Consider the following 26,691-nt stretch of genomic DNA (forward strand, 5'->3'; position numbering starts at 1 on the left):
GAGTAAATATTCTTTGCACGGCTGCATTTTAATTGCCTGCAGTAAAACTTTCTGCATAAATATTTGCCGTGTTGTGTGCTGTGGTGTTTGCTGGGCTCTGTGACGCAGCACACAGCCGTCCTCCAGCTGGCTGCGCCCGGAGCCCAGTGTGAGACTCTGATTAGTGGCCACTAATAGACCTCGATCCCTGACTCATCCCGTCCCTCTGTTCACTCAATGATACCAATTACTCACCTTCAGGACGTGTCCTGTGCTCAGACAAGCCAAAAATATCACTTTCTAATTACCCGGACTTCCTCTCCGGAGCTGGAATTGATGCCTGGCCTCGGCCCAGGTCCTGCTGGAGAGGTGTGGAGAGGGTGGTGCGGTCGGTGCAGCAATTCAGTGGTGTTAACTGTGAAACGAGGTGTGTGTCTGTGTGTGTGTGTGTGTGTGTGTGTGAGCCGTCCGGCCTGCAGGGGATCAATTCAATCATACATCTGTGATGGAAGGAGGCTGCTTGATCACCTCAGCTGCATACCTGCACCCCCCACCTCCACCTCCACCTCCACCTCTCTCATCTAACGTCCTCATCCTGCAGCCTCTCATCCCGCTTTAATGGCACCGGGGACGCTCCGCATCCTGAGTGTTGGTATATTGATGCTCTGAGTGTCTCTGAGACCAGGATGAGCTGATATGAAGTTTTTTTAGATTCACTGAGCATGCAGTATAGATCCAGTACAAGAAAGTGAGAGGATCAGAGTAAAGCGAAAGAGGATTGGGTCTCAGATGTCCCCGCTTCTCATCACGGCGCCATGTCCCAAATTATTATTCTCTTTGAAGATGGATCATCAAATCATCAGATCTGCTCCTTTTAGTGATGAGAGGAGAAATGTGCAGCGTTGGGTTTGTTCCCGGTGCGAGCGAGTGACCCCCGGCTGGCACCGATTCTCACAGACGACACCCAAAAAGAAAAGTGTGGTGGAGTAGCTGCAGGCGAATGTTGATACAGTGATAAATGTCAGTGTGTACTGACCGCGTAACAGCAGCGCGCTGGATAAATGTCACACGGAGGCATCACGTGGGATTATTTGTGCTAAAAATGTACCTGGCTTTATTAAAACCCTCACTCCTCGTTTCAACAGTCCTCAGCATTTAAGAGGACACTCACTCACACACACACACACACACACACACACACACACAGAGAAAACTTTCTCTACAAGCTCTCTATTTCCTGCTGAGACTGTCCATATATAAAGGATGTGAGCCTCTGTCTTGTATGACGGCTGTGTAAATAAACCAGATATTTACCGCCACAGATGTAGAGTAAAGCTCTAGTAAAGTAAAGAGTGTGTGTGTGTGTGTGTGAGTGTGCATCTATGTATGTGTGTTAGTTTGTGTGTGTGATTGTATGTGTGTGTGTGTGTGTGTGTGCGCGCGTTTGTGTGTGAGTGCATATGTGTGTGTGTTTGTGATTGTGTGTGTGTGTGTGTGTGTGTGATTGTATGTGTGTGTGTGCATGCGAGTTTGTGTGTGTGTGTGTCTGTGTGAGTGCGTATGTGTGCGTGTTTGTGATTGTGTGTGTGTGAGTGTGCATCTGTGTATGTGTGTTAGTCTGTGTGTTTGTATGTGTGTGTTTGTGTTTTTGTGTGTTTGTATGTGCGCGTTTGTGTGTGTATGTTTGTGCGTGTGTTATTGCTTGTGTGTGTGTGATTGTATGTATGTGTGTGTGTGTGTGTTGTGTGTGTGTGTGTGTGTGTGTGTGTGTGTGTGTGTGTGTGTGTGTTGACGTCTCTCAGGCTTGTTACCAGCTAGGAGCCCTGATGAATTAACTCGATACGAAAGCTATTTTTGGAGCTGCAGTTCTTGGATGTTGCACTAATTACTAAAACTTTACAGGCTACAACTCACTGAGACACATATGTGCTGAACTATGTTTGACTTGATATGAGACGAGTCATAAACTGAAGTTTAAGATTGATGTTACATCAGTTTTAGTCCAGATTGAATTACCAAATAACTCTCTGTTCCCTCTGAGACAAAAGGCCACACTCCTGATGGAATCAGGCTGCATTTGGTCCCATTTAGAGTAAAACAGACAGTGTGTATTGGTGTAGTGGTGCCACAGACTGTATTAAACGTCACCCAGAGGTTTCTTCAGAGCCAGGATGAAGCTGCACCTGGAACCGCCTCCTCCTGCACAGACAATCAGATCTGGCTGCACCAGTGATCGCTCTGCTGTCGGAGAAAATGCTTCAGTTTGTTTGGATTTCTTTAAACTGATCACAGTCATTGTGGAGTGTAGTTCAGCTCAGAGTGGAGCAACGTGTACTTGCAAAAAATGCTTGAAATGCATGAAATATGTGGCCAATAACAGGCCTGTACTCACTGTCTGCAGCTGGCTAACTCCCGGCTAATTAAAAATGGGCAAAGAGGATAAACTTTGGGTAAGCTGAGGCAGCCGAATTAAGCCTGGGTGCTGAAACATGCCACCTGTATGGACTCTCACCTGTCCATCAAAGCAGCCATGCCCTTAATTATGCAGAACTTTAAGCTTTAATATAATTTAAACAGGGAACTTGTATAAAAATGTACTTTATATATTGTTTATTGTCATAAACGGGGAAATTAGCGACCAAGAACAGATAGTTTTTGGACATTTGATTCATGCTCAGACTGAATATAAACAGTAATAGTCAACAGTTGGACTCATCTTGTCACTACGTTATTCCACGTGTTCTTTCATATTTTTGATGTCCTTAATATTACCTACCTATTATCTACAATGTAGAAAATAACCATTGAATGAGAAGGTGTCCGGCTGTAAACATGTTTATTTTTGCTGTAAAGTTGGACATTTTAACATAGGGGTCTATGGGGATTGACTTGCTTTTGGAGCCAGCCTCTAGTGGCCAGTTGGGGAACTGCAGTTTGTGGTAATTTTGCATTGACTTAAATGTTTCCAGGTGCAGTTTGTTGGTATATAAAGCAGTTGTGCATGCATGGTGTGCATGTGTTCATGTCAAATCCACCTTCCTGTCCAGATATAATCACTTCTGGCTCCAAACAGCTGAGATGGTGACGGTTAAAATGCATCAATCGAGGCTTTAAAACGACATCAGTGTCTCTTGGCACTTCTGTTACAGTCTGTGTGAGATCCTCTACTTTGATAATATCACACATCCAACACTTAATAACTAACAGCCTCAGCCGAACTTTGTGTTTGTTGCGAACAAGCTCAGAAGTTTGTGTGTGTTTTCCCCTTTAAAGCCTCTCAGCTTCACCCTGGAGATGTGCTGTACGTCCTGTTTACTGATGAGATGTGAGCGTGCTCGTATACGGCTCTTTCTTCACGTCCTTGTGTAGCTAAAGACGATCAGGGTTTGAACTAAATTTAACAAGAAATATAGTATATACACCTCCCTGCTAACAGCTTTCCCTCCTTTCTACTGTGTTGTTGTTGGCTCCCAGAGATCACAGCGCTGGGAGAGAGGAGGCTCTCTGCTCTCGGGTTCACTTATCTGACGAGTGAAGGAGGGGAACGGTATCAAACCTCGCTGCTTGTGATGAAGGTTATTTTACTCTTGGAGTGCATGTGTGAGCCGCCATTGAGTCATCGATGTGATAAGAAGATCCAGGCGTGCTTTCACACATCCTGTCATCTCTCTGCCTCATGATTCATGCACAGGGTGTAAATATATAAATATATAAATATATATATGTGTGTTGGCTGCAGGCGGAGGGTTTAACCGCGGCCAAGCTGAACGCTTTGGCAATAATTAGCGCTCTATTGAACTTCATGTGATGTGACATGGTGAGACCTATGGTTGTTTTACACATTCTGCTCTGTGGGTAGTAAAGGGAGTAGAGGGAGGAGGAAGAGGGGGAGGAGAGGGGGAGGAGGAGCTGGGCAGGCTTTCCCAGCAGAGGACATTAAGTTTCCATGGTGCAGTGATGTTTATCTTGAGGATAACTGGTCTGTCTCTCTGGGTGTGGCTGTACTTAAAGAACACCAACTCAAGCCACGACTCACTGCTCCTAGACAGAGTGAGGAGAGAGGGAGGTGCACTGTGTCCTTATATCAAATCTCTATAAATCTCTAAGTCCTGCAGCTCTATTGAGTCAGCACAATCATGACTAGAAGAACAAGTCAAACATGTCTTTGTGCAGAATAACACAGAATGAAAAAGTTGAGTTTCTCTGATGATGTTTTTTTTAAAAATTAGAATAAAATGGAATTTATATATAAACGCTTACCACACTACCAAGTGCACAAATGTAAAAAGAAAAAGACACAAATATACCAAAAAGGTCACAAAATAACTAAACAGATGTAAAAATATCAAACAAGACCAAAATGACCAAAAAATACATAAAATGACAAAAAACACACAAATTAAAGACCAAAATAGGACACAAATAACAAAAAAGATCTAAAAATATCAAAAAAAGACCAAAGGATACAAAACATAAAAAAGGCTGTAGAAAATATGAAAAAAGACACAAAATGACCAAAAAATTTATGTAATATGACCAAAACCAGCTTTCTCCACATATTGTACATATTGAAGTATATAGTGTCATGTTTCCAGCTTCTCCTGTCCTCTCCTCTCTGCTCTGTGTAAACAGATCTCAGTGAATATTTGTCATGTGACCGTTGCTCGCTGCAGAATCAATCATGTCTTCACAGTGTCTCTGAGGAGCAGAATTTAATGTTTTAACAGGATCTGGTTAGTGCAAACGCTTTATTTCAAATGCCACATGAAGAATAAAGACATTACGACACAAATATCAACATTTTAACAAAAGTTTTGGTCACTTTTTATAACGGAAACTTACGTAACCGTAATCCGTTCAAGGACTGTCAGAAAGTTCAAACTCTGACGATAATGCCTGTTTTTACAGTTTCTTTCTAAGATAAATGCTGTTTTTTTGTGGATATTTTAAAGAAAAAACAAATGTTTCAAACCCAATCAGAGGGTAGAATTGATATTTGAAGCCCCACAGTGTATTTGTTCGCTATTGGAAATCTTTAAAAGGGTTAAAATATCTTGTAGTTAAAGTTTAAAGTTGCTCTGCCCTCTCCCAAACCTCTCCCTGTCTCTCCTCCCCTCGCTGTGAGTGTTATCACAGGATCAGTGAGATGTTGCCTGAGGCTTTACACAGACACCGTGTACAGGTCGGGTGTCCTTCAGGCCTGTTTGCACGGCGGCGGCTGCTGCAGGCTGCAGGTCGGCGAGGCGGGACGAGGGCGATGCACGCGGCTAACTCGGGCGCTCTCATATCGAAGGAGATATTTTAGAAAGTCACTCTGGTATTTTCAGACTACCCATAACTTTTTTATCAATCTTCCGGCTGTAAATGAATTATGAAGCACTCTCAGAAGTGAAATTTGAACTGGAGGTCAAAGAAAGCGGCGGAGGCTTCTGCATCCCGACGCGGTTCACCCGGCAGGAATACTACATCTCTATACTAGCGGTAACAACGAAGCGCTTCGTCTGAGAATAGTAACGAGGAGGCTGATGCACATGTTACCTAAAGGGAGGCTCAGTCAGTGATTATAGGTCTTTTAAAGCGTAACAACTGGTTCACTGTGATCCTGGATCCACAGCTCCCTGCCGGCAACAGTTTGGAGAAATTTAGTATTCAGCGAAGGCAGCTCTTGTTCCAAATATAGCCCGCTCGCCGTTCGCGTTCAGATCTTGTTTGGGTTTTATTTTAATTTTCGAGTGCCCTGGAGAGCTGGATATTATAATTTGTGGATGGAGGAGCACCGTTTTTTTTTTCTCTTTCTTTCACTCATTCCTGCCACAGAGCCTTCCCTCCGTAATTAACGTCTCTGATGAGTGGAGGGTTTCAGATGGAGAGAGGGACTCACTGGAACCTGGAATATGATTGAGATTATGACAAAAATATGAATACATGAATAAATGAGCGAGTCAGTGGGAAAGGAGACAGAGAAAGATGTAAGAGAAGAAGTGGTCAGAGGAGGACAGAGGGGGGACTTTCACATTGATACAGTTAAAGAAATTACAAGAAGTTGAAGAAAATCAATGAAGTTGAAGAAATCAATGGTTTAATAATTTTTTCCATGACTGTATTTTTGGTAATTTTGTGTCTTTCTTCATCATTTTTACATCTATTTTTGGTCAATTTGTGTCTATTTCGATTTTGTGTCCTGTTTTGGTCATTTTTGCATCTATTTTTTATCATTTTGTGTCTATTTTGATAATTTCATGTTTTTTAGTTCAATTTTTTGTCATTTTGTGTCGTTTTTGGTCATTTTTGCATCTATTTTTTGTCAATTTGTGTCTATTTTGATCATTTTATGTCCTTTTTTTAGTTCAATTTTTTTGTCATTTTGTGTGTTTTTTACTCATTTTTACATCTACAGTCATGGAAACATTCTTGATAATAACTAAAATCATTATCAAGAAAACCATTGAAAATGTCTAGATATCAGCTCATAAATTAAACTCTTATCAGCTATTTTTTGTTGTTATCATTATATTTGTCCAAACAAATGTACCTTTAGTTGTACCAGCCATTAAAATTAACGTGAAATTGAAGAAAAAAGCTGGTCTAATAATTTGTTCCATGACTGTATATAGGAGCAAACAATACTGCAGTTATGTGACAAAAATCCTGATCAATACTGAAGTTTTGAAATCAACATATGAAAGTTTTTCTTCTAGTATTGTATCAACCTTAACAAATATTTCTGATGAGCATCTTTACATTGTTTTTCTTCCTATTGTGACCGAAATATGTAGTTATAAGGACTAAGTTTACTTTTTCTGCAGGATATGTTGTTCCAGGAGTTTGGTGCTGTGGTGATCCTGCAGGGATTGTTAGTGAACAACTGCAGCTAACAAGCTAATGACTAATGTGTGAGCCACTGGAAACACTTAAACATTTAAGTACCCGTACTGCAGATCTTAAAGACTCACTATCAGGTGTTTCCACACTCACAACTGTAATGCTGCTGTCTCTCAGCTCTCCTCTCTGTCTGTGTTTCCTCCTAACAACTGTAAAAATATTTCTGTTCATTATGAAACTGTGGCAGACCGATCCAGCCTGTAGTTTATTCACAGGAAACACTGAATTATCCATTGAAACTGCAAGTTTTCCTCTTGTAACAAGCAGCAGAAGAGTTGTAGCATGAAATGTTTTGGCAGTGTGTTCTCATGAACAGTTTGTATGAGTTCCTGAGAAACTTTTGCCCACAATTCATATGATAGTCTGCAAAATGTGACATGTGATGATGCCGTTGTACCCAGTGTGATGATGGCTGTTTTAAACACAGTGTTGACGCTGTAAAACAGTTAGAATGAGGCAACAAAACCACAGAACTGCAGAACATATCAGAACTGAAAATGTTTCTGAATTAGAAGAAGAGCAGAGAACTATACACGCCTCTCTACACCTCAACCTGACTGACTTGTGTTAGCATCAACTAGAGCATTAACTGGATTTTATGTTTTGGCTAAAAAAACAAAAGCTAAATGTACGTTACTGACCTCAGAAAACTGAGCAGCGACTCCTTGGAGTGTCTGTTAGTCCAACCAAACGCTGAACAAGACATTTTAATGAACAAAACGTTCAAATAAACTGTCATTAAGTGAAAATACAGTGAAAGGGTCAAAGTTACGAGACCAAACCGCTAAACGTCCGTTTTTATATCTATATAACGTTATATATAACTTTATTGACACGTTGCCGTGGATACGCATTGTTCTACTTCTCTCCTGATGACGGTTCGCCTTGTCAGTGACCTGTCAATCAAAGCTAGCCACGCCCCAAATCATACGATTCTTTATCTTCTATTTTCTTCTAAATGGGGCCATTCTTTACACTATTAACATAAAATTGTCTTGAAGATGAATTTTTACTAGTGATTGAGACCATAGTGTTGTCCTAAAAAAAATCCTGAGGTAATAAATCAAGTGAGAAGCTTTCTTATTTTGTATTTAAATGAATGGACCCAAATGCTTCTGCAGCCGCTTTGGTAGAATACAGCTGAATATCTTATCTTATCTTATCTTATCTCATCTTATCTTATCTTATCTTATCTTAATGTATATTACTATATATTACTGTATATTATTAAACAACTATTGATGCATTAGTGTTTAGTTGCAGCTGGTAAAGGTGGAGTTTTAGGAATACTTTATATACTGGCAGGAAGCTTAATCCATAACAAAATATCATCATTTAGTAGGTAATATATATTTTGTATTTTGCTGATTTAACATGTCCATGCTGCACATGAACACATCACAGTGTTACTGCTAAAAATTATAAAATATGTGAGTTACACCAATTTGTCTCTGCAGCCGTGCAATGGATGCATGTTAACAACCTGCTGTCACAAAGTGCATTAAATAGCCAGATGTATACGCTGCAGTGCCATGTATGCACCCTGTATATCTATATATATATCCTGTATATAGAGTCATCAGCAGGTGTTCTCTGCTGCTGCAGGCTCACAACAACAAACCACAGCTCAAACACTCCGGAGGAAAATAATTTGAAGTAAATTTGAGTGAAGCACAGACGAGCACAAATTATTAGACCTCAGCCCGATGAAACCATAAAACTAACAAACTGCCTCTGTCAGACCAGCCAGGAGTGGCCAAGGTTGTACTAACAACACACACACACACACACACACACACACACACACTTACAGCCTGGTAATGAGAAATGTTTGGACGTGGCCTTGAGCAGCCTTTTGGAATGTGTCCCAGACAGCTGAAATATGGTATCAGTGGCACAATGACAATCACTCACTTGGTTTTTAGTCTCCCCTCAACTATAATGAACACAGAATAATGAATCATGTGGAGAGGCCACTGTGGCACCCTTTAATGGTGTGTGTTTGTGTGTGTGTGTGTGTGTGTGTGTTTGTGTGTTTTATTCTGTGTTACAATATTAGAATCTGAAATTGATTTTATATATTAAATTTGGGTTAAAATTTTTGTGCAGGTTTTGGTTTGATAAAGTCAAAATTAGCAATACGTCCTCCTCACCTCCTGCTCCTCCTCCTTGTCCTCCTCCTCGTCCTCACCAACTCCTCCTCCTCCTGTTCCTCCTCCTCCTTTCTCTTCTCATCCTCCTCCTCACCACCTCCTCCTCCTCCTGCTCCTCTTTCTCCTCCTGTTCCTCCTCCTCCTCTCTCTCCACCTCGTCCTCGTCATTGTCGTCCTCCTCGTCCTCCTCCTCTCTCTCCTCCTAGTCCTGTCTCTCCTCGTCCCCGTCCTCCTCTCTCTCCTCCTCCCCCTCTCTCTCCTTCTCTTCCTCATCCTCCTCCTTGTCCTCCTCCTCCTCTCTCCTCCTCCTCCTCTCTCTCCTTCTCGTCCTCGTCTCCTCCTCTTCCTCTTCCTCCTCTCCGTTATCCTCCTTCTCCTCCTCTTCCTCCTCCTCCTCCTCCTCCTCTCTCTCTCCTCCTAGTCCTGTCTCTCCTCGTCCCTGTCCTCCTCTCTCTCCTCCTCCTCCTCTCTCTCCTTCTCGTCCTCGTCTCCTCCTCTTCCTCCTCTCCATTATCCTCCTTCTCCTCCTCTTCCTCCTCCTCCTCCTCCTCCTCTCTCTCTCCTCCTTCCAAACCTCCCAAACATACCTCTGTTCTGCATTGCAATATTAGAAGCTGAAATTGATTTTATATATGAAGTTTGGGTAAAAAATGAGGATTTTTATGCAGGTTTTGGTTTGATGAAGTCAGAATTAGAGTCTGATCATAGTTAATAATATTAATATTGATCCTTTTGGGCTTCCATACATGTTTGTGCTGCAGTATTAATGTATTAAAGTGCCAACATGCAGCTGAAATATTACATCCCCCCGATGGCGACAACATCTCGGCTAAATATTCAACAATGTGAGCAAAAGCAAGACAATTAAAGGGCGATTCATCAGGCGGCCGGTGGCACTGTTAGCTGTTAGCAGAGCCATAATAACAGAGGAGGTGCCAGGAGCGAGCTGCGAGGAGGTGCAGCCCATTAACCAGCACCAGCAGCAGTAATGACATGGTACAGTTAAGACAAAACAGAGCACAGTGGCTGTCGCTGCTCTCACACATGGATGAGTAATGTCAGGGTTTTAGTACAATGTGCTGGTGGAGGCTCTGTGTGTTCACTATGTGCCTCCAGTTCTACACACACAATGAATTAGACCAGACATTACAGGCCTGGATGCATAAAATGTGTGAGTAAAACTAACACTGAGGTGAAAATGTCAGCTATTATTTTGAAAAGTGAGCTTCAGAGCAAAAGTCAACTAGTTAAATCTGTGATGAAAAGGTTATATAACAAGAAACAACATATTTATATTCAAGCCACAGGTCATTTCCTTCCAGGAATTAATGTACAGGTGCATCTTAATAAATTAGAATACATAAACTAGAGACGATGGGTTTTTTGTGCTCTCTATGAATTAATTAAGATTTATTGCTCTTGTATGATGGAAGGTCTTTAATCAGTTCCAATCAGCAGCATCCAGGTCTGAAAATGAGGAAGTTAAAACCTAAACCTGCATTTTCATTAATGTCCAGCAGGGGGCGACTCCACTGGCTGCAAAAAGAAGTCTATGAGAAAATGACCCTACTCTTCACTTGATTTGTTAAGTAAAACCAGGAACCTTTTGAGGAACCTTTTGAGGAACTTGTTACGTTTCGACAGCAGGGAGCAACCTCTATTCAGTTCCTGGGATGTTATTTTAGTACTATTATAAAAGTTCAAGAAGTTTAGCGATGAGACTGAGCATGTCTAATTGGTTGAGTATTTGCAGCGAAGATGTACAGGACAGCATCAACCGCCACTTTTTGAAGTTTCTTATTTTGCTAGATAAAGATAAAGAAATAACAACAAAAGGAAGGTGCAAGGTAGCAGCAACAAACACAAAAAAGGCTTATAGGCCTCTACCTATATTAAAATTCACAAGTTAAATTAAAAACAAGTAACTATGAAATAGAAAAAAATAATAATCACCATGAAAATAAAGCAAAATAATAAGAATATTAAAAATGAAAATAAAACAAATGTGACTTCAGCTGCTAAACAGTTTATTTTCTTTCAAATAAGTTACAGGAGAAATCACATGACAAATGGACAAAGAATGACCAGATTTGAAGAGAAGTGAATCTTGATCAACAGCAGCATGACTTTAATCTCCTCCATGCTTAATGCTGTTGCAGAGTTGCATTAAAAATGATGCCCATTTTTTGCTTCATATGGCACCATCGTTAACTAATTCAGCCACTTTTTTAAGTCATGGCAGAGATGCAAACAGCAGTGGGTTGACGGAAACTTTTAGTTCCCTGAAAAGTAGTTCTTAAGAAAAGTCACAGGACGTTAAAGTAAAAACCTGCCTTGGTATGTTGAACAAAAACTGAAAATCCAAACCAGCAAGACAAATCATAAATATTTGAAGCCGTCTGTCAGGCTGACATTCAAAATGTGTCTTAATGAAGGAAATAGAATATGTAATCAAAAAGGAGAAATAAAGTAATAACTGGTGAAATCCCAGAGAGCGAGACGTCATCAGGCAGTAAATGAGCGCTGGTGGTACTGGGCAGCTCCCAGCTGTGATTCTGACCGTTTCTATGAATATAAATGACACATTTAGAGACGAAGCTCTGAATGGATCCAGAGAAAAGTAGGACAAAGATCTCACATCAGCACCGAGACATTCATGATTCTAACAGACAGTAAAGACAGAAGAGGAGCAGCTCATTGGGCCACAAATACACTCCTGCTCCTCCTCTTGCTCCTCCTCCTCCTGCTCCTGCTACTCCTTCTGCTCCTCCTGCTCTCTCCCTTCCTCCTCCTTCTCCTGCTCCTCCTGCTCTTCCTCTCCCTCCCCCTCCTGCTGCTCCTCTCTCCTCCTCTCTCTCTCTCCTCCTCCTCATCCTTGACCCCGTCCTCCTCCTGCTCCTGCTGCTCCTCCTCCTCTCTCTTCCTCCTCTCTTCTCCTGCTGCTCCTCCTGCTGCTGCTCCCCCTCCTCTTCATCCTCCTCTGCCTCCTCCCTCCTTGTCATCCTTGTCCTCCTCCTTCTTCTCCTCCCTCCTCCTCCTCCTCCTCCTCCTCCTCCTATCTTCTCCTGCTGCTCCTCCTCCTCCTCCTCCTTGTCATCCTTGTCCTCCTGCTCCTCTTCCTCCTTCTCCTCTCTCTCCTTTTTTCTCTCTCTCCTCCTCCTGCTCCTCGTCCCCGTCCTCCTTCTCCTCCTCCTGTTCCTCCTACTGCTGCTGCTCCTCCTTGTCCTCCTCCTCCGTCTTGTTTTCCTCCTCCTCCTCCTCTCTCCTCTCTCCTTCTTCTCCTCCTCCTCTATCTCTCTCCTCCTCTCTCACTCTCTCTCCTCCTCCTCCTTGTCCTCCTCCTTTTCCTGCTCCTCTGTCCTTCTCCTCCTCTCTCTTCCTCCTCCTCTTCCTCCTCCTCTGTCCTCCTTCTCCTCTCTCTTCCTCTGTCCTCCTCCTCCTCTCCTTCCTCCTCTTCCACCTCCCTCCTTCTCCTCCATCTCTCTCTCTCCTCCTCTCTCTCTCTCTGTCCTCCTCCTACTTGTCCTCCTCTTCCTCCTCCTCCCTTTTTCCTCCTCCTCCTCTCTCTCCTCTCTCCTCCTCCTCCTCCTCTCTCCTTCTCCTCCTCTCTCTCTCTCTCTCTCTCTCTCTCTGTCCTCCTCCTCCTCCTCCTCTTTCTTCCTCCTCCTCCTCCTCCCTCTGTCCTCCTCCTCCTACTACTCCTGCTGCTCCTCCTCCTCCTCATGGCAGGCTTTGCTCAAGGCTTCCCATAAATTAAAGTGACAGGCTCTTGTCTCGATGTTCCTCTGTCTCTGTTTTATAACAGTCTTTTTTTCTCTCTGTGCCATGGAAACACTCGGCACGCCGCTGAGCTCCTATTGGAAGATTTACATCTGTGACCAACTCAAACACTTTCCTTCAGACACTTTACAGCCGCAAATATTTCTGTTGTTATGCTGAATCCCCCGGAGGAGGAGACACTCTTCTTCTCACAGGAATGAAAGAAAATTAAACTCTTTTTAATCAGGTGTGTTCTGTCCGGTGGCTCTGATGGGAAAATGCTCCACCGCACTTTTAAAACTCAGTTTTTAACAAAAGTTCATAGTCGACTCACACTGTTAAGCTTTTGTGGACTAATCAGTTAGTTTTACAGACAGCTCTGCCACAGAATCTTGCAAAAGCACCACTTTAACTATTTTGTGAGCCACAGAAATAAGCTGTAAATACAAGTAAACACCCTGATACTAAAAAAACAGAATGCATCAAAAAATACAAAATATTTCCCAGTTTTAGCTGCTAGAGAAAGTTAATTATTACCATCAAAATCTACATAAAGTACCAAAAGTAAACACTTATTACTTATTATGCAGAATGACTCATTCCACAATAATATGTATTATAATGTTGCATTATAGTGTTAATTATTGTAATGTTGCAGCTGGTAAAGGTGCTAATTTTAATGACTTTATATGCTGCTGAGTAGCTCAACTTTTAATAATGCATCATTTATTAGTTGATATATTTATATTTTTTGCTAACAATTTGAATCTGTAAAGTAACTTAAGTCATCAACAACTACAATATTCCTCTATAAAATACCTAAAAATTCTCAGTACTTTAAAATTACTTAGTTACCACTGCATGCATTTTATGTTAAAATGTAATTGTTTAATGTTGGTGGTAACAATAGAAAGTGATTGTGCTCTTGCCATACGCTGCCTTCTATACATTTACATTTCTGCTGTTTCACGGGTTCTGAGCTGGGAGCTAATGAAGTCTCACTTCTTGCTCCGCTGCTCCTTTTGTTGCCCAGCAGGCAAATCAGAGGACGTTATAGCTGCGATCAATACGGCACAGAGACTCTGTCTGCAGAGAGCTCGTCTAATTTATAGTTTGCTTTTAAAAAAACGACCTACAGAAAGAAGAAGAGCTCGATGTATAGAGAGAGTACACTCATCATCATCGACTCTCTGGTTTAGTCATCGATCAGTGATCAATTAGCTTTTTAGAGCTTCAAAATTTAGAATATTACAAACTGTGTCTTAAAGCACACAGTATGTTTAATTAAATGAACTTTTCCTGCATGTTGAGACCATAAAGACAGAGAGGAGGCGTTCAGGGGACTGATGCTGCAGGACATTCCTGTTTCCTGAGTTCGGAAGTCGTTTAGTCTAATTTAGTTAAAGTTGCATGATCTGGAAAACCTGCAGAAGATATTTAAGTGAGTCTTAAACTTATTATTATTATTTTTTTTACTATTCGTTAATATCATAACCTCTATATACACACATCAGCAGCAACTTTTACAAACTGTGAAAAGCCCGGGGGTCAGCTAATAAACACATTTTAATAATGATAAAAATATGTTTTTTCCATTATATTGACAGATACAGCTCTTGCTATAGGCTTTATGATACTGGATGGCATCATATTTGCATATTTTTTCTAATTTTCATTGAAAGTCATTATTTTTTGATAAACAAAACCTATTTTGATGCTTTTTTTTATGCAGGGAGGCACCTCATTTCCATGCAAAGCACAAAAAAAGTCCACAATTCGACTTATTTTCAGAATGGTCCAAGGCGGTTTTGCACCCTTTGGCCCTACAGTATGTTTGACACAGTTATATATTATTTACAGCAGGTAGAAATATAAAATAAGGCCTCTTCCTCTTCCCATCTATAACTTTTATAACCTTGTACAAGAAAAAACCAAACTAGATGTGTTTAAAATTGTGTAAAGAGTAACTTTAAGATAAGTTAAGGTTGTAAAAAATACCTATACTTTTGATTTTTCAATATCACATCTTTATAATGACGTGACCTGAATGATTTATGCATTTAGTCCTTTTTTTTGTTCATACTTTATTGAAGCAATTAATAGAAATGTACATTTGTTTACATATCATGTTTTTCATACTTGTAGCATTCCTGTAGATGTATGTTTTATAGTGAATAAGTAATACTTGTAAAATTTGAATAAACAATAAGGTAAATAAGTAGATAAAAGCATTAAGAAAATAATAATGAAGTTGGAAAAGAAAGAAAAAAGGTAGATCAGAGTAATGATGTACATACAACTATACACATATTTACATGTATCTTAATATATATCTGTATTTAGTCCTATTGAATCTACCAAAGCTATCAAAAAAATCTGATCTATCGTCAGATTTTAAACTCACGGCTGCACAGAAGTAACCACAGGGAGGAAAATCAGCTGTTCATCAACCTGTGGCTGTCTCTCAGCTCTGTGTGCAGGTTGATTAATAAAAAGAAAAAATCCAATTTTTTTTGTGTAAAGGAAATTTTTCCTTCCTTTTTTCTTCTTTCCATGGTATAAAGAACTGTTTTTATATTAGAATCGAAGTTTAAATTCCCTCCCTGTTAGAGCAGCTGATCACCTGCATTGACTCGGCCGTGCTCTGCGTCTCACTGGTCACCAGAGGGCACTAAAACCTGTCCCCAAACACCAGGACGTCCCCTCCTCTCTGTCCCTCTCCCCCCGGTGTCTGTGACTGCACTGTGAAACGTGTCTGCTGTCATACAGCAGCAGAGCAGGGAGCTGCTGCTGCTGTGCAACAGTGTTTTTTTCTCGCCTCGGGGATCCCAGGACAGTTACAGTTGTTGGAGTAGACAGATGTTGCAGCTGTTTTCATGAGGGCTTATTGCTGGAGGTGTGCTTGTGTTTTGTTCTCATATATATATCTGTGTGTGTGTGTGTGTGTGTGTGTGTGTGTGTTTGTAACAATAACACTGTTTTCTGAACACAGATACTGGGTGTTTCTTGTTACAGAAGTTGCCGCACCGTGCGGCTGCTCGCGGACACGCTGAGTGCACGGAAGCATTGTTAGTCGTCACATTAACACTCTCACTGCTGCTCACTTTGAGCCCTCAAGGTCCAACCTATTAACCACTGAGTGTTTACACAGAGCGGAGTGTGTGTGTGTGTGTGTGTGTGTGTGTGTGCTGTGATAGTAGCGCTAACCCTCCCACTTACTTACAGAGTAATGAGCAATTTAAAGCACCACAGCACTTGTTTGTTTACTGTGCAGCACATACATTTAGGTGTGACTGCAGAGACTTGGTGATGTGGGCGTCAGAGGAATAAAACAGGTTATAAATTGTATTTTGACAAATATATGACCACACAAACACACACTTGAGCAGTTCATACCACAATTAAATAAGTAATAACAATATTTCTGTGCTTAAACCAGCATTTTTCTCAGCATACTGTAGCCTAAAATGCGCAAAATACAGACCGATAATACAAGGTTTGCTTAAAATAATAGATTTTGAGTGTTCATTCACATCTTAATAAAAAAAGTGAAAACCTAGGACCTAGGGTTGTATTTTAATTTGATTCTGCCTCATTGATAATCATGATTTATGAATTAATTATTCTGCTCTTAGTTCTTGGTTTTGTTTGCCTAATTTCAACACAGTCCCAGTTTATCCTTCGTTACAGTGCCGTACCATCACAATGTAGTCCCAGAAATAATTGCCAAAAAATGATAACTATTGTCAATTTAAGACCATTTTATGCCACCAGTATGATGATATAATGATATAAATATAATCATATCATCATCATATAATGATGATGATATAAATCTTCTGTTAACTACTGATTTCTAGTCGGTGGTTATTTACTGAAATGTGATTAATGCTGTTATATTATGTGGCATCACTAAAAAATAAATATTTAATATATTTCAGTGAGTTTTTGCAGTGATTGTTTTATCTAAACTGGGCTTCAGATTAAATCTTGACTTGTGAAAACAGCTGTTGAAAAAACAGCTTTCTGGGAGACTTTTAATATGAAGAGTTGATAGGAAAAGAAACATGTTTATCAGTGAATTAGCCGAGCTTCGTTAACAATAAAACAAGACCATGAAAACTGCGGTGAGGAAGAGGAGGAGCACAAACCACCTCAGTGAGACGAAGAGCTGCAGACAATAGGGAGGCTTTTATTGTGAAGAGTTTATAGGAAATTAATCATGTTTATCAGAAAATTAGATGAGCACTGTAAGCAGCTTTTCTTCAATAAAAGTTTATAAAAACTGCGGTGTGGAAGAGGAGGAGCACAAACAGCCAAAGTGAGATGAAGAGCTGTAGACTTTTATTGTGAAGAGTTTATAGGAAATGAAACATGTTTATGGGCGAATTATCTGAGCTTTGTTAGCAGCTATTCTTCAATAAAACAAGTCTATGAAAACTGCGATGAGGAAGAGGAGGAGCACAAACAGCCACACTGACGAGAAAAGCTGCAGATAATCGGGAGGCTTTTATTGTGGAGAGTTTATAGGAAATGAAATGTGTTTTACAGCCACTCCTTTCACCACGAGTCTGTTACACACACACACACACACACACACACACACACACACACATGCACACGCACACACACACACACACACACACACACCTTTGTAATGAAGATGCAAATCCCTCTGTCAAACCGAGCCAGCATGTGTGGAGAAGAGGTTTTAGTTGGTGGAGTTTTTTGGAGTTTTTCTTGGACCATAAATGATTTATTTGCTCTAAAGTTGAGCTTCGGGGCTACCCAGCAGTTCACCCAGCAGAGGTTGTGTCTGCATGTTTGTTTCTGACCCTTCAGTCCTTTGCTGCACGGCGTCCTCTCTCTCAGTTCAACAGTGAAAATATTTCCTTCACTGAGACTTTCACATGAGCAGGAAAGTCTTCAAAACAGGAAAAAGAAACCCTCCTTTTATTAATTAAGTTATCTTTCCTCTCCTAAAACTTCTCACATCCTAGATAACTAATGAAGGTTTGGCAGTAACAAGAAGCCTAATTAGATCGTCTTCTTCTCTCTAACCTGTCAAATTTTCAGCTGGAATATCAAATAAAGCCAGAAAAGCCCCCCAAAAGTAATAATAATTAAAGAAAAGTTTATTCTTGATTCATGGAGTTGAAACAGTTGACAAATCCATTTAACCACAAGGTCTAATTTGCTTCACTGGTCTGAACTCTCCATGTGGTGTGCACATTTCTCAGCACATTCTTCCTCTACGAAAAAACAGTTCAGCGTGGTAAAAGCAGTATGCAAGGTAGTTTTGTGTGTGCACATTATAGATCAGGTCCATGTTGAAAGGTTTCCAGTTCAGGAGCTGTAATGCTGTGGAAGCATACTCCACTTTTTCCATTTCAAAGATATTAAGATGACTATGTTGACGAAGTTGATTGAGATATGCACGGTGCAAATTAATTTTAAACCCCAAATTCTGGGATGAATTCCTACCTGGAAAGTTGAAAAATAAGTCTTTAATCTTATGGTTTTAACAAACATGAACTTAAACACCAATATTTCATGATTTTATCAGGTGTTATGGAAGTTTTTCACTACTCACTCCTTCACTTTCTATCCCCCTCCGTCCGTCTGCAGGTCGAGAGAAGAGAAAGGGTCCCATGATCTCTGCCGGAGATGCCGAGTTCCCGCGGGATTACCACACGCTGGCTGGCGGCGGCCGCGGGGCCCGGCGGTTCCCCGACAACTCCAACGGGGGCTTCACGTCGTCCTCGCTGGACCGCCGGCACAACTCGGTGGCCGCCAAGAGCCTGGAGGCCTTGAACAGCATCCACAAGGCGGACATCGAGCGCCAGCGGGACGCCCTCATGGATCTCCAGAAGAACAAGTTCTCCAACAGCCCGGGCAGCATGTCGCAGGGCTCCGGCGCCGCAGGACGACAGGTAACTGCAGCGCTCGCCTCATTATCTGACATCAGAACACACAATAACAAAGCTTTCATGTTGGTAACCGGGGTGTCGTTATCACTGCACCAGTGTGCGGCTTGTCACTAAAATCCTGGTTTTTATACTATTTATAATTAGAAACATATCTCGCACACTCACTTAGTTTCCATAAAAAGTATTCTGCTGTTTCCAAGAATCCTCCTGAGGTCCAGAAGACCTGCAGGACCCTCCAGAAGCACTCAGTCATGTCCGATAGTGTTTGTCTGTCTCAGTATCAGTAGATCAGGATGTACAGTTCAAACATAACAACAGAGAACACCAAGGAAAGGTCCTGTCTTTTTATGCCTCATTTCCTGAAATAATATTAAAATATACCTGATGTTTTTGTTCAGGGATTTAAAATTTAATATGTCAGGTGAATTATTGGCTGCCTGAGGTGGAAAAATAAAGTAGAAACCAATTTTTAAACTTCACCCAGACATTGTGGTTCTAGATTCTGAGATATTTAGTATATATTTGTTTATTTAACAGGAAAAATACAGAAAAACATCCGTAAGTAGAAAACGATGTTTTGGAATAAAACGACATCTACTGTATATATACAACATTTTTCCAAGTGCCCACAAGTTTTACAAATATTTGGGGAAACCAGTTTTCTCCACATTTTGTACATATTGAAGTATTATCATGTTTCCAGCTTCTCCTGTCCTCTCCTCTCTGCTCTGTGTAAACAGCCTCTCCTGTCCTCTCCTCTCTGCTCTGTGTAAACAGATTTTCAGTGAATATTTGTCATGTGACCGTTGGTCTCAGCAGAATCAATCATGTCTTCACAGTGTCTCTGAGGAGCAGAATTTAATGTTTTTAACAAGATCTGGTTAGTGCAAAAGCTTTATTTTAAATGTAGAATAAAGAGATTCTGACACAAATGTCAATATTTTAACACACGTTTTGGTCACTTTTTATAAAAGAGCCGAAAAGTTCAAACTGTGACAATAATTTTTGTGTTTAAAGTTTCTGTTTCTAAATGTCGTTTTGTCACAAACATGTTTCTTCAAACTCACCTGCTGTTTGTGCCGTTCAGAGAAAACAAATGAACAACAGAGATTCTTCTTTTACTGATGTCAATCATACAGTCATGTCCTGATCCCCTTCACCATTACTGATTATTATACATTACTATTGTTGCATGTCACAGAGTCTTTTCCCCCAGCAGGGTTTGGTGATAGAATGATCATAGAAGGGTTAATTAAGAGATCATATAAATTGCTCACCCATCATTATCTTGTCACTCCATTTAAAAGACATTCCAATGTTTCCACATGTAATATTTTCATCATATAGAATATGATCCAACAGAACATGTATTACATTAACATATATATGGATATATCCATGTACCATGACGGAGGATATTATCCTTATAGCCAACCTGCTGCACAGATCATGTGCACATCAGAAGAGACAAATTAATTCATAAAAACTCAAATGCATCAAAGCTGCACAGATGCTGTGAAGTATCAGAGAGACTGATGCTCAGTTTAATGTATTCGTTTCATCCCCTGTGGAATATATTAACATAAAGGTAATGTGTGTGTGTATATATATATATATATATATATATATATATTATATATATATATATATATATATATATATATTATATATATATATATGTGTGTGTGTGTGTGTGTGTAATTATTGCAGGAATTCACTTCAAACTTGTGCAACAATTGAATAGAAACACAACAAAAACATAATATGTAAAATCAGATTTCTCAGAATAAAGTGAGAGCTTCTGTGAGTTTTTAAAGATTTATTATGACTGTAATTGTGATATTTTTAGTAGCCTGAACAGCTTCCCTCGAAACAATCATTAGACCACCCTTGTTTTCTTCAATACAACAAAAATGGCTGATAAGAGTTTAATTTAAGAGCTGATATCCAGACATTTTCCATGGTTTTCTTGATAATAACCAAAATCATTATGAAGAAAACCATGGAAAATGTCGAGATAAATTCAATATATACTTTCTAAAATTCACTTCAAACGTGTACAACAATTGAATGGAGACCCAACAAAAACATAATATGTAAAATAAGATTTCTCAGAATAAAGTGAGAGCTTCTGTGAGTTTTTAAAGATTGTACATTCTGATATTTTTTATTAGTCTGAACATCTTCTCCTCTCCAAAGAAAACAATCCTGCAGATATATACAGTACCTATAATATCTATATATCTATATATATCTCTCTATATAAATATGTATATATATATATATATATATATATGTGTGTGTGTGTGTGTGTGTATGTTCCAGGTATGAGTGCAGCTTCCCGTCCACTACCAGCTGTGAGTGCAGCCTTCAGGGGAGGTCTGAGCTCTCTGAGTGTTTTCTGATTCCACATGTGAACATTTTCTTCCTGGGAGATAATAACAGCACGTCGGCGGGCTCGGGAACCCACACGGGCACATTATGTGGCGAGAAGCCTCTGGGGCTTTAGCGGAGGCATTTTTATGGCGGGCTCTCTGGGGCCGTAATGGCCACTTTTTTACCGGTTATTATCTGAACGACTCGACGATAGAATACCGAGAAAAGGATTTAAGTGAGAGAAAATGTCAGAAAGTGAAATATTAAAGTCAGCGCTCCGTCAAATCCCTCGCCTCGCTCTGCTCTTCATACTCTGCTTTCATGGTGCCATCAATCAGACGGCGCTGTGACGTGCTACCTGAGACAGATGGTGTGAACACAGCCTGCTGCAGCTCTCCTCTCCCAGCAGCTTCAAGCTCCCTGTTTGCTTTCTGTCTGAGACAGACTTTACCAGATTGATGTCACTTTCATGTCTGTGCGTCAGACATGGAGCTGCAGTCAGGACGGGGTTAGCGTAGCTTAGCATGGACAGCTAGCCGGCTCTGTCCAGACCATAGACTATATATAAATAATGGACGTAGTCACCATGACGTCACCCGTTGGTTTGTGGCCCGTTGGAAGCATCGAGTTCAGCGTTACACTCATCGCCATCTTGCGTCGCCATCTTGTTTCCGATACGGGGAGCAAAACATATCTGGACTGTGGAGGAGGAGAGGGATCTGATCACTGACTACAGCCTCTCTACACCTCCACCTGACTGAGAGAAGCCGCTGCTAATTCATGTTAGCATTAACTGGAGCATTAACTGGGATGTTAGTTTTGGCTAGCAAACAAAACTTATGTTACTCACCTCAGAAAACTGAATAGCGACTCCTTGAAGTGTCTGTTAATCCAAAATCAGTTTTTACTGCACACTAATAAATTATTAAACAGTTTAATATACTGTTTCCAGCAGACTGTTTATACAAACATATATCTTTTCTGCATCACATGACTCGTATCGATCATAATGTTCTAGATCAGGGGTCTCAAACTCAAATTACCTGGGGGCCGCTGGAGGCAGTATCAAAATGACCAAAAAAAAGACACCAAATTACAAGAAAGACACAAAATGACAGAAAAAAGACACAAAGTTATTAAAAAAAGACACACAATTATTTTAAAAAGACACAAAATTACTAAAAAAAGACACAAAATTACCAAAAAAGACACAAAATTATTAAAAAAAGACAAAATTACCAAAAAAAGACAAAAATACCAAAAAAGGAATTAAAGGGACCTTCCACACACAAGAAGGTAAAGTGCCATTCATATAAAACTCACATTAAACTTTCATATCAAGGTGGGGGCCACAAAATATCGTCACGAGGGCCGCAATTGGCCCGTGGGCTGCGAGTTTGAGACCCATGTTCTAGATTCTAGCCACTGTTGAATGAAAATTGTTTCAAATCATCAACAATCTTCCACTTAATGGCAAATTTTCTAGTTTTATTTTAAGTTAAATTCTAAAATATTTAGTAGTGTTGAATATGTTTGTAAAGTGCATTATACAGTCAATTCAAAAATGATTAGACCATTGATTTCTTCAGTTTCTTGTCCATTTTAATGGCTGGTACAACTAAAGGTACATTTGTTTGGTCAAATATAATGAAAACAACAAAAAATAGCTGATAAGAGTTTAATTTAAAAGCTGATATCCAGACATTTTCCATGGTTTTATTGATAATAACCAAAATCATTATCAATAAAACCATGGAAAATGTCTAGATATCAGCTCTTACATTAAACTCTTATCAGCTATTTTTTTTGTTATCATTATGTTAGTATATAGTTGTACCAGGTTTTAAAATAAACGGTAAATTGAAGAAAGCAAGGTGGCCTTATCATTTTTTCCATGACTGTATATGTGAGCTCTCTTGTGATTTTATTCCACGATTAATAATTCAAACTGTCTGCCTCGCAGGCCACATGTCTGTAAAGAAGAGACTTTTTTTCCAGATATTTTTTTAGGTCAGAGATCAAGGTGCCTCTTTAAAAACGGCCTTGCCCTGGCTAAAATAGCCTGTCTGTGTTATTGTCTGCGTTATTTCACTTCCTTTCTGTCACGATAAACTGAGTCCTCTGAGAGATAAGAAATGAAATGAAAAAGAAAAAAGGCAAAAGGTTATCCCTCTCAATCATTACTTACGACCCATAACAAGTGTCTGGGAGACTCTGCCTAGATTTAGTCTTTAGTCTTTCCTTTTTTATATTGTGTGTTTCTGGGGTCACCTTCTGGGTGCTGGGTGTGTCCGGGTGTCCCCCTGTGCCGCCCCCGGCCACAGCGTGCAGCGTGTGTGAGCTGGACTCTGTAACACACACAGTGACTAGATGCCAGATCATAACACGGCTCCAAGAGGAAGCTAGGAAAATAAATAGCAGACACAGAGCTGAATACATGCAAAATGCCAAGTGTTGGCCTGGCGGTCAGGGGGCGGGGCCAACTTTTAATGTTTTGTTTACAAACTGCAGCAGATAAATCTCCTCATTCTGTCTTTAAAACACAGACATCAGATCAATATCTTCTCTTTCTCTGCAGGAAAACAGGAGAAATGTTCCCGAAATGTTGAGCTATTTCTTTTAGTCTGCTCTCTCTCTCTCTCTCTCTCTCTCTCTCTCTCTCTCTCTCTCTCTCTTTCTCTCTCTCTCTCTCTTTCTCTCTCTCTCTCTCTCTCTCTCTCTCTCTCTTTCTCTCTCTCTAATTCAATAAGGCTTTATTGGCACGAATGTTAAAAAAAACAATATTGCCAAATTACAAGTACAAATTTTTCCAAACATTTGGACAATACACAAAAACATTCAGATATAAGAATCAATAAAACAAAATAGATACATTTCATAAAATATATGTGTGAGACAAATCAATGACAAATATACAATTCATTAAGTAAAAATAGTAAATAAAGAGACAACAACGATATATTAAAAGTGTCAGCTGTAATATTGTGTAGTAGAGGAGTGTGTGCTCTGTGTTGTGTTGTCTCTCTCTCTCTCTCTCTCTCTCTCTCTCTCTGTCAGCTTCTGTCCATCACGTCTCCGTCTGCTCTCATCATCTCTCGTCTCCCCCGTCTCTTCTCCTCCTCCCTCTCCTCCCACTCTTCACTCTTTCATGTGCTGTGTCTATTTACCCAAAACACACCATCTATCTCCTGATAAAAAAAGGTGGACTGACACAGAGAGAGAGAGAGAGAGAGAGAGAGAGAAGCAGAGAGAGCAAGAGAGGGAGAAACAGGTGGAGTCTGCTGTCGTCATGGCAACCCACCGTTTTCCCTTATAAGGCAACTGAGTGATATCATATGGCTGGCACTGCCTGAGCCGTGGAGGGAGGCACACGCTGTACCGAGAGGACGAGCGACAGGGAGAGACAGCAAGGAGAGAGCGAGGGATTTTTTTTTAACGTCGGGGACGAGTGGCGAGAGAGGGTGACGGACAGAGAGAGAGAGAGAGAGAGAGAGAGAGAGAGGGGAAGGGACAGAGGGAGGAGGAGAAGGAGGAGGAGCAGGAAGAGATGCTAACTGCCTCTGAGGCGATACTACGGGTACCAGCGAGGGGGGACTGTGGCGGATCCTCAGGGCGCGGGAAAGACACAGAGCCGCAGTGAAAAAAAAAAAAAAGAGAAAAGATGGAGAGGGGGGAGGAGGAAGAGGGAGGCGTGAGGAGCGGGAGGATGCACCAGGCGGCCGACCTGCTCATTAAGTAGCCACGGTAACTCTCCACCCGTCCTTCATCCTCAGCTGTTCTCTCTGCTGCTGCATGACTGATGTCAAGTGCAGGAGTGTGTGTGTGTGTGTGTGTGTGTGTCATCTTAACGTGTGCAGTTGCATGTGTGTGTGTGTGTGCACAGGTAGAGCTCTCCTCCCTCTCTGTGTGATGTGTGTGTGCAGGTGTTGACCAGGTGTGTCCGTGGTGCCGCAGTGACGTCTCATCATGTGTTTGTGTGTGTGTGTGTGTGTGCACAAACACAAGTGTGTGCTGCTGTTTGAGTGAGTGCACGTGTGCTGGTGTGTGTGTTTGGGCTGGAGAGGGAAAAAAAAGAGGGTGGGTACAAAGATGGCTACTTGGCATGCAGGTCAGGCTGCTGTCTGTCTGTGTGTCTGTCTGTGTGAGTGTGTGTGTGTATGTGCGCTCTGGGATTTCAGCTCAAGTGATTGAGAAATATTGCAGGCAGTAATCACTGAGTCACGGTGCATAGGGGGCCTGTTTGTGTTAGAGGAGACGGGTTTTATGTTCCAAAAAATGTCCGCTTGTTGGTGCATTAAATTATTTGTGGAGTGACTTGGCGGCAGATTTCGCCATTTCCAATTTAAGGTGAATAAACGGAGCGAGTGGGTGATTAGACGGCGCCGCTCTGTCTGATATATTAGGGATTATAACACAATGGGTGCTTGACTTCACAATTATCAGCTGTTTGTTTCTGTCACAATGACTCTGTGAGCAGGGAGATAATATTAATGCCTATTTCCCTGTCGTCAACTTGTTATTATGGAGCCTATGCTTCATGAAGCTTCTAAAAAGTTACAGACAGGAAGTCAGCAGGAGGTTACAGAGGCTGTTGGTGTCAGGAGACGTCATGATGCTTCTGCAAGGTTAAAGCATGAAGTAAAGTGGTGAGGAATGATTGTCAGTAGGGTTTTTATGATTGCATGAAGCCAAACGATCAATCTGAAGGTGAAGAGAACACAGAAATCTTCTAAAATTTCAATAACGATAACAATGATCTCTGTCTAATCTGAGGCCTGCAGCTACAAAATCCATTAATCAGAATTTCAGGCTTTAAAATGTCTGAAATACCATTTTGACAGCTCTTAAAATCTTTTGGATTAAGACGTTAACATCTCTTTTACGAAGTTGCATTCATTTCAGTCATGCATTTTAAGTCTCCTTCCAGTCGTTACCACATAAAAAGTCAAGAAAAAACTTTGTGAAGGGACAGGAAGAACGAATATTCTACCTCCTTCACTGAGAAGTGCTGGATCTGGCATCAGTCCCACCCCCCACAGCTGCTTGCATGTTAGGTTGACCTGTGGGAGAGTAGTGCATGCAGAGCTCTGCAGCTCTCAGCCTGCAGACTGCGGTGGTGGTAGTGTCGACATCTGGTATGTTTTCTCAGGGAGCTTCAGGACTCAGATGTTGGAGTCTGCATCAGCCTGTAACTGACAGAGTTATTAGAAACCTACAATAATATCTGCTACGATGTTCCAGTGTGATTCTCTGCTCTGGAGGTTTCATGTTTCTGTTACAGCTTTTAATTGGCTTTTGAAGTAGTGACACATTTAATCTAGCTTGCTTGCTGTATGTTTTAGTCTCAGGTTGTAGTGAAGTGAACAGACTTCTCCTCCAGTAGAGGGATGTGGTAACTTCTCTCTAGTGACAAACTTTGCAGACAAAGTCAGACATTTTAGGCGACATAAACATCAGAAAAAGACAGTAATTATTAACGCAAATTGTGCAGCACTGAGGTAGTTTGTCTCGATGTGGTTTGTGAGCTAACGTGATGTAAAATTGCTACCTGTTCAGGTAATATGCTAAAATAGTCTCTGTAAACGTTACTTTCTTCTAACATAGATTATAAT

At 40.8% G+C, this 26,691-nt stretch overlaps 1 protein-coding gene across 1 annotated transcript in view; it reads left to right on the forward strand.

The window, feature by feature from the left end:
- srcin1b (SRC kinase signaling inhibitor 1b) overlaps window positions 1-26,691 on the forward strand; it is a 172,740-nt gene that overhangs the window by 46,897 nt on the left and 99,152 nt on the right. The window contains 1 exon segment of the mRNA XM_059325391.1: window positions 18,402-18,706. Coding sequence (XP_059181374.1) covers window positions 18,425-18,706 — 282 coding nt within the window. The 5' untranslated portion in view covers window positions 18,402-18,424.

Source organism: Centropristis striata, chromosome 21 (genome assembly GCF_030273125.1).
Source record: "Centropristis striata isolate RG_2023a ecotype Rhode Island chromosome 21, C.striata_1.0, whole genome shotgun sequence".
In the NCBI taxonomy this organism is placed as follows: Eukaryota; Metazoa; Chordata; class Actinopteri; order Perciformes; family Serranidae; genus Centropristis; species Centropristis striata.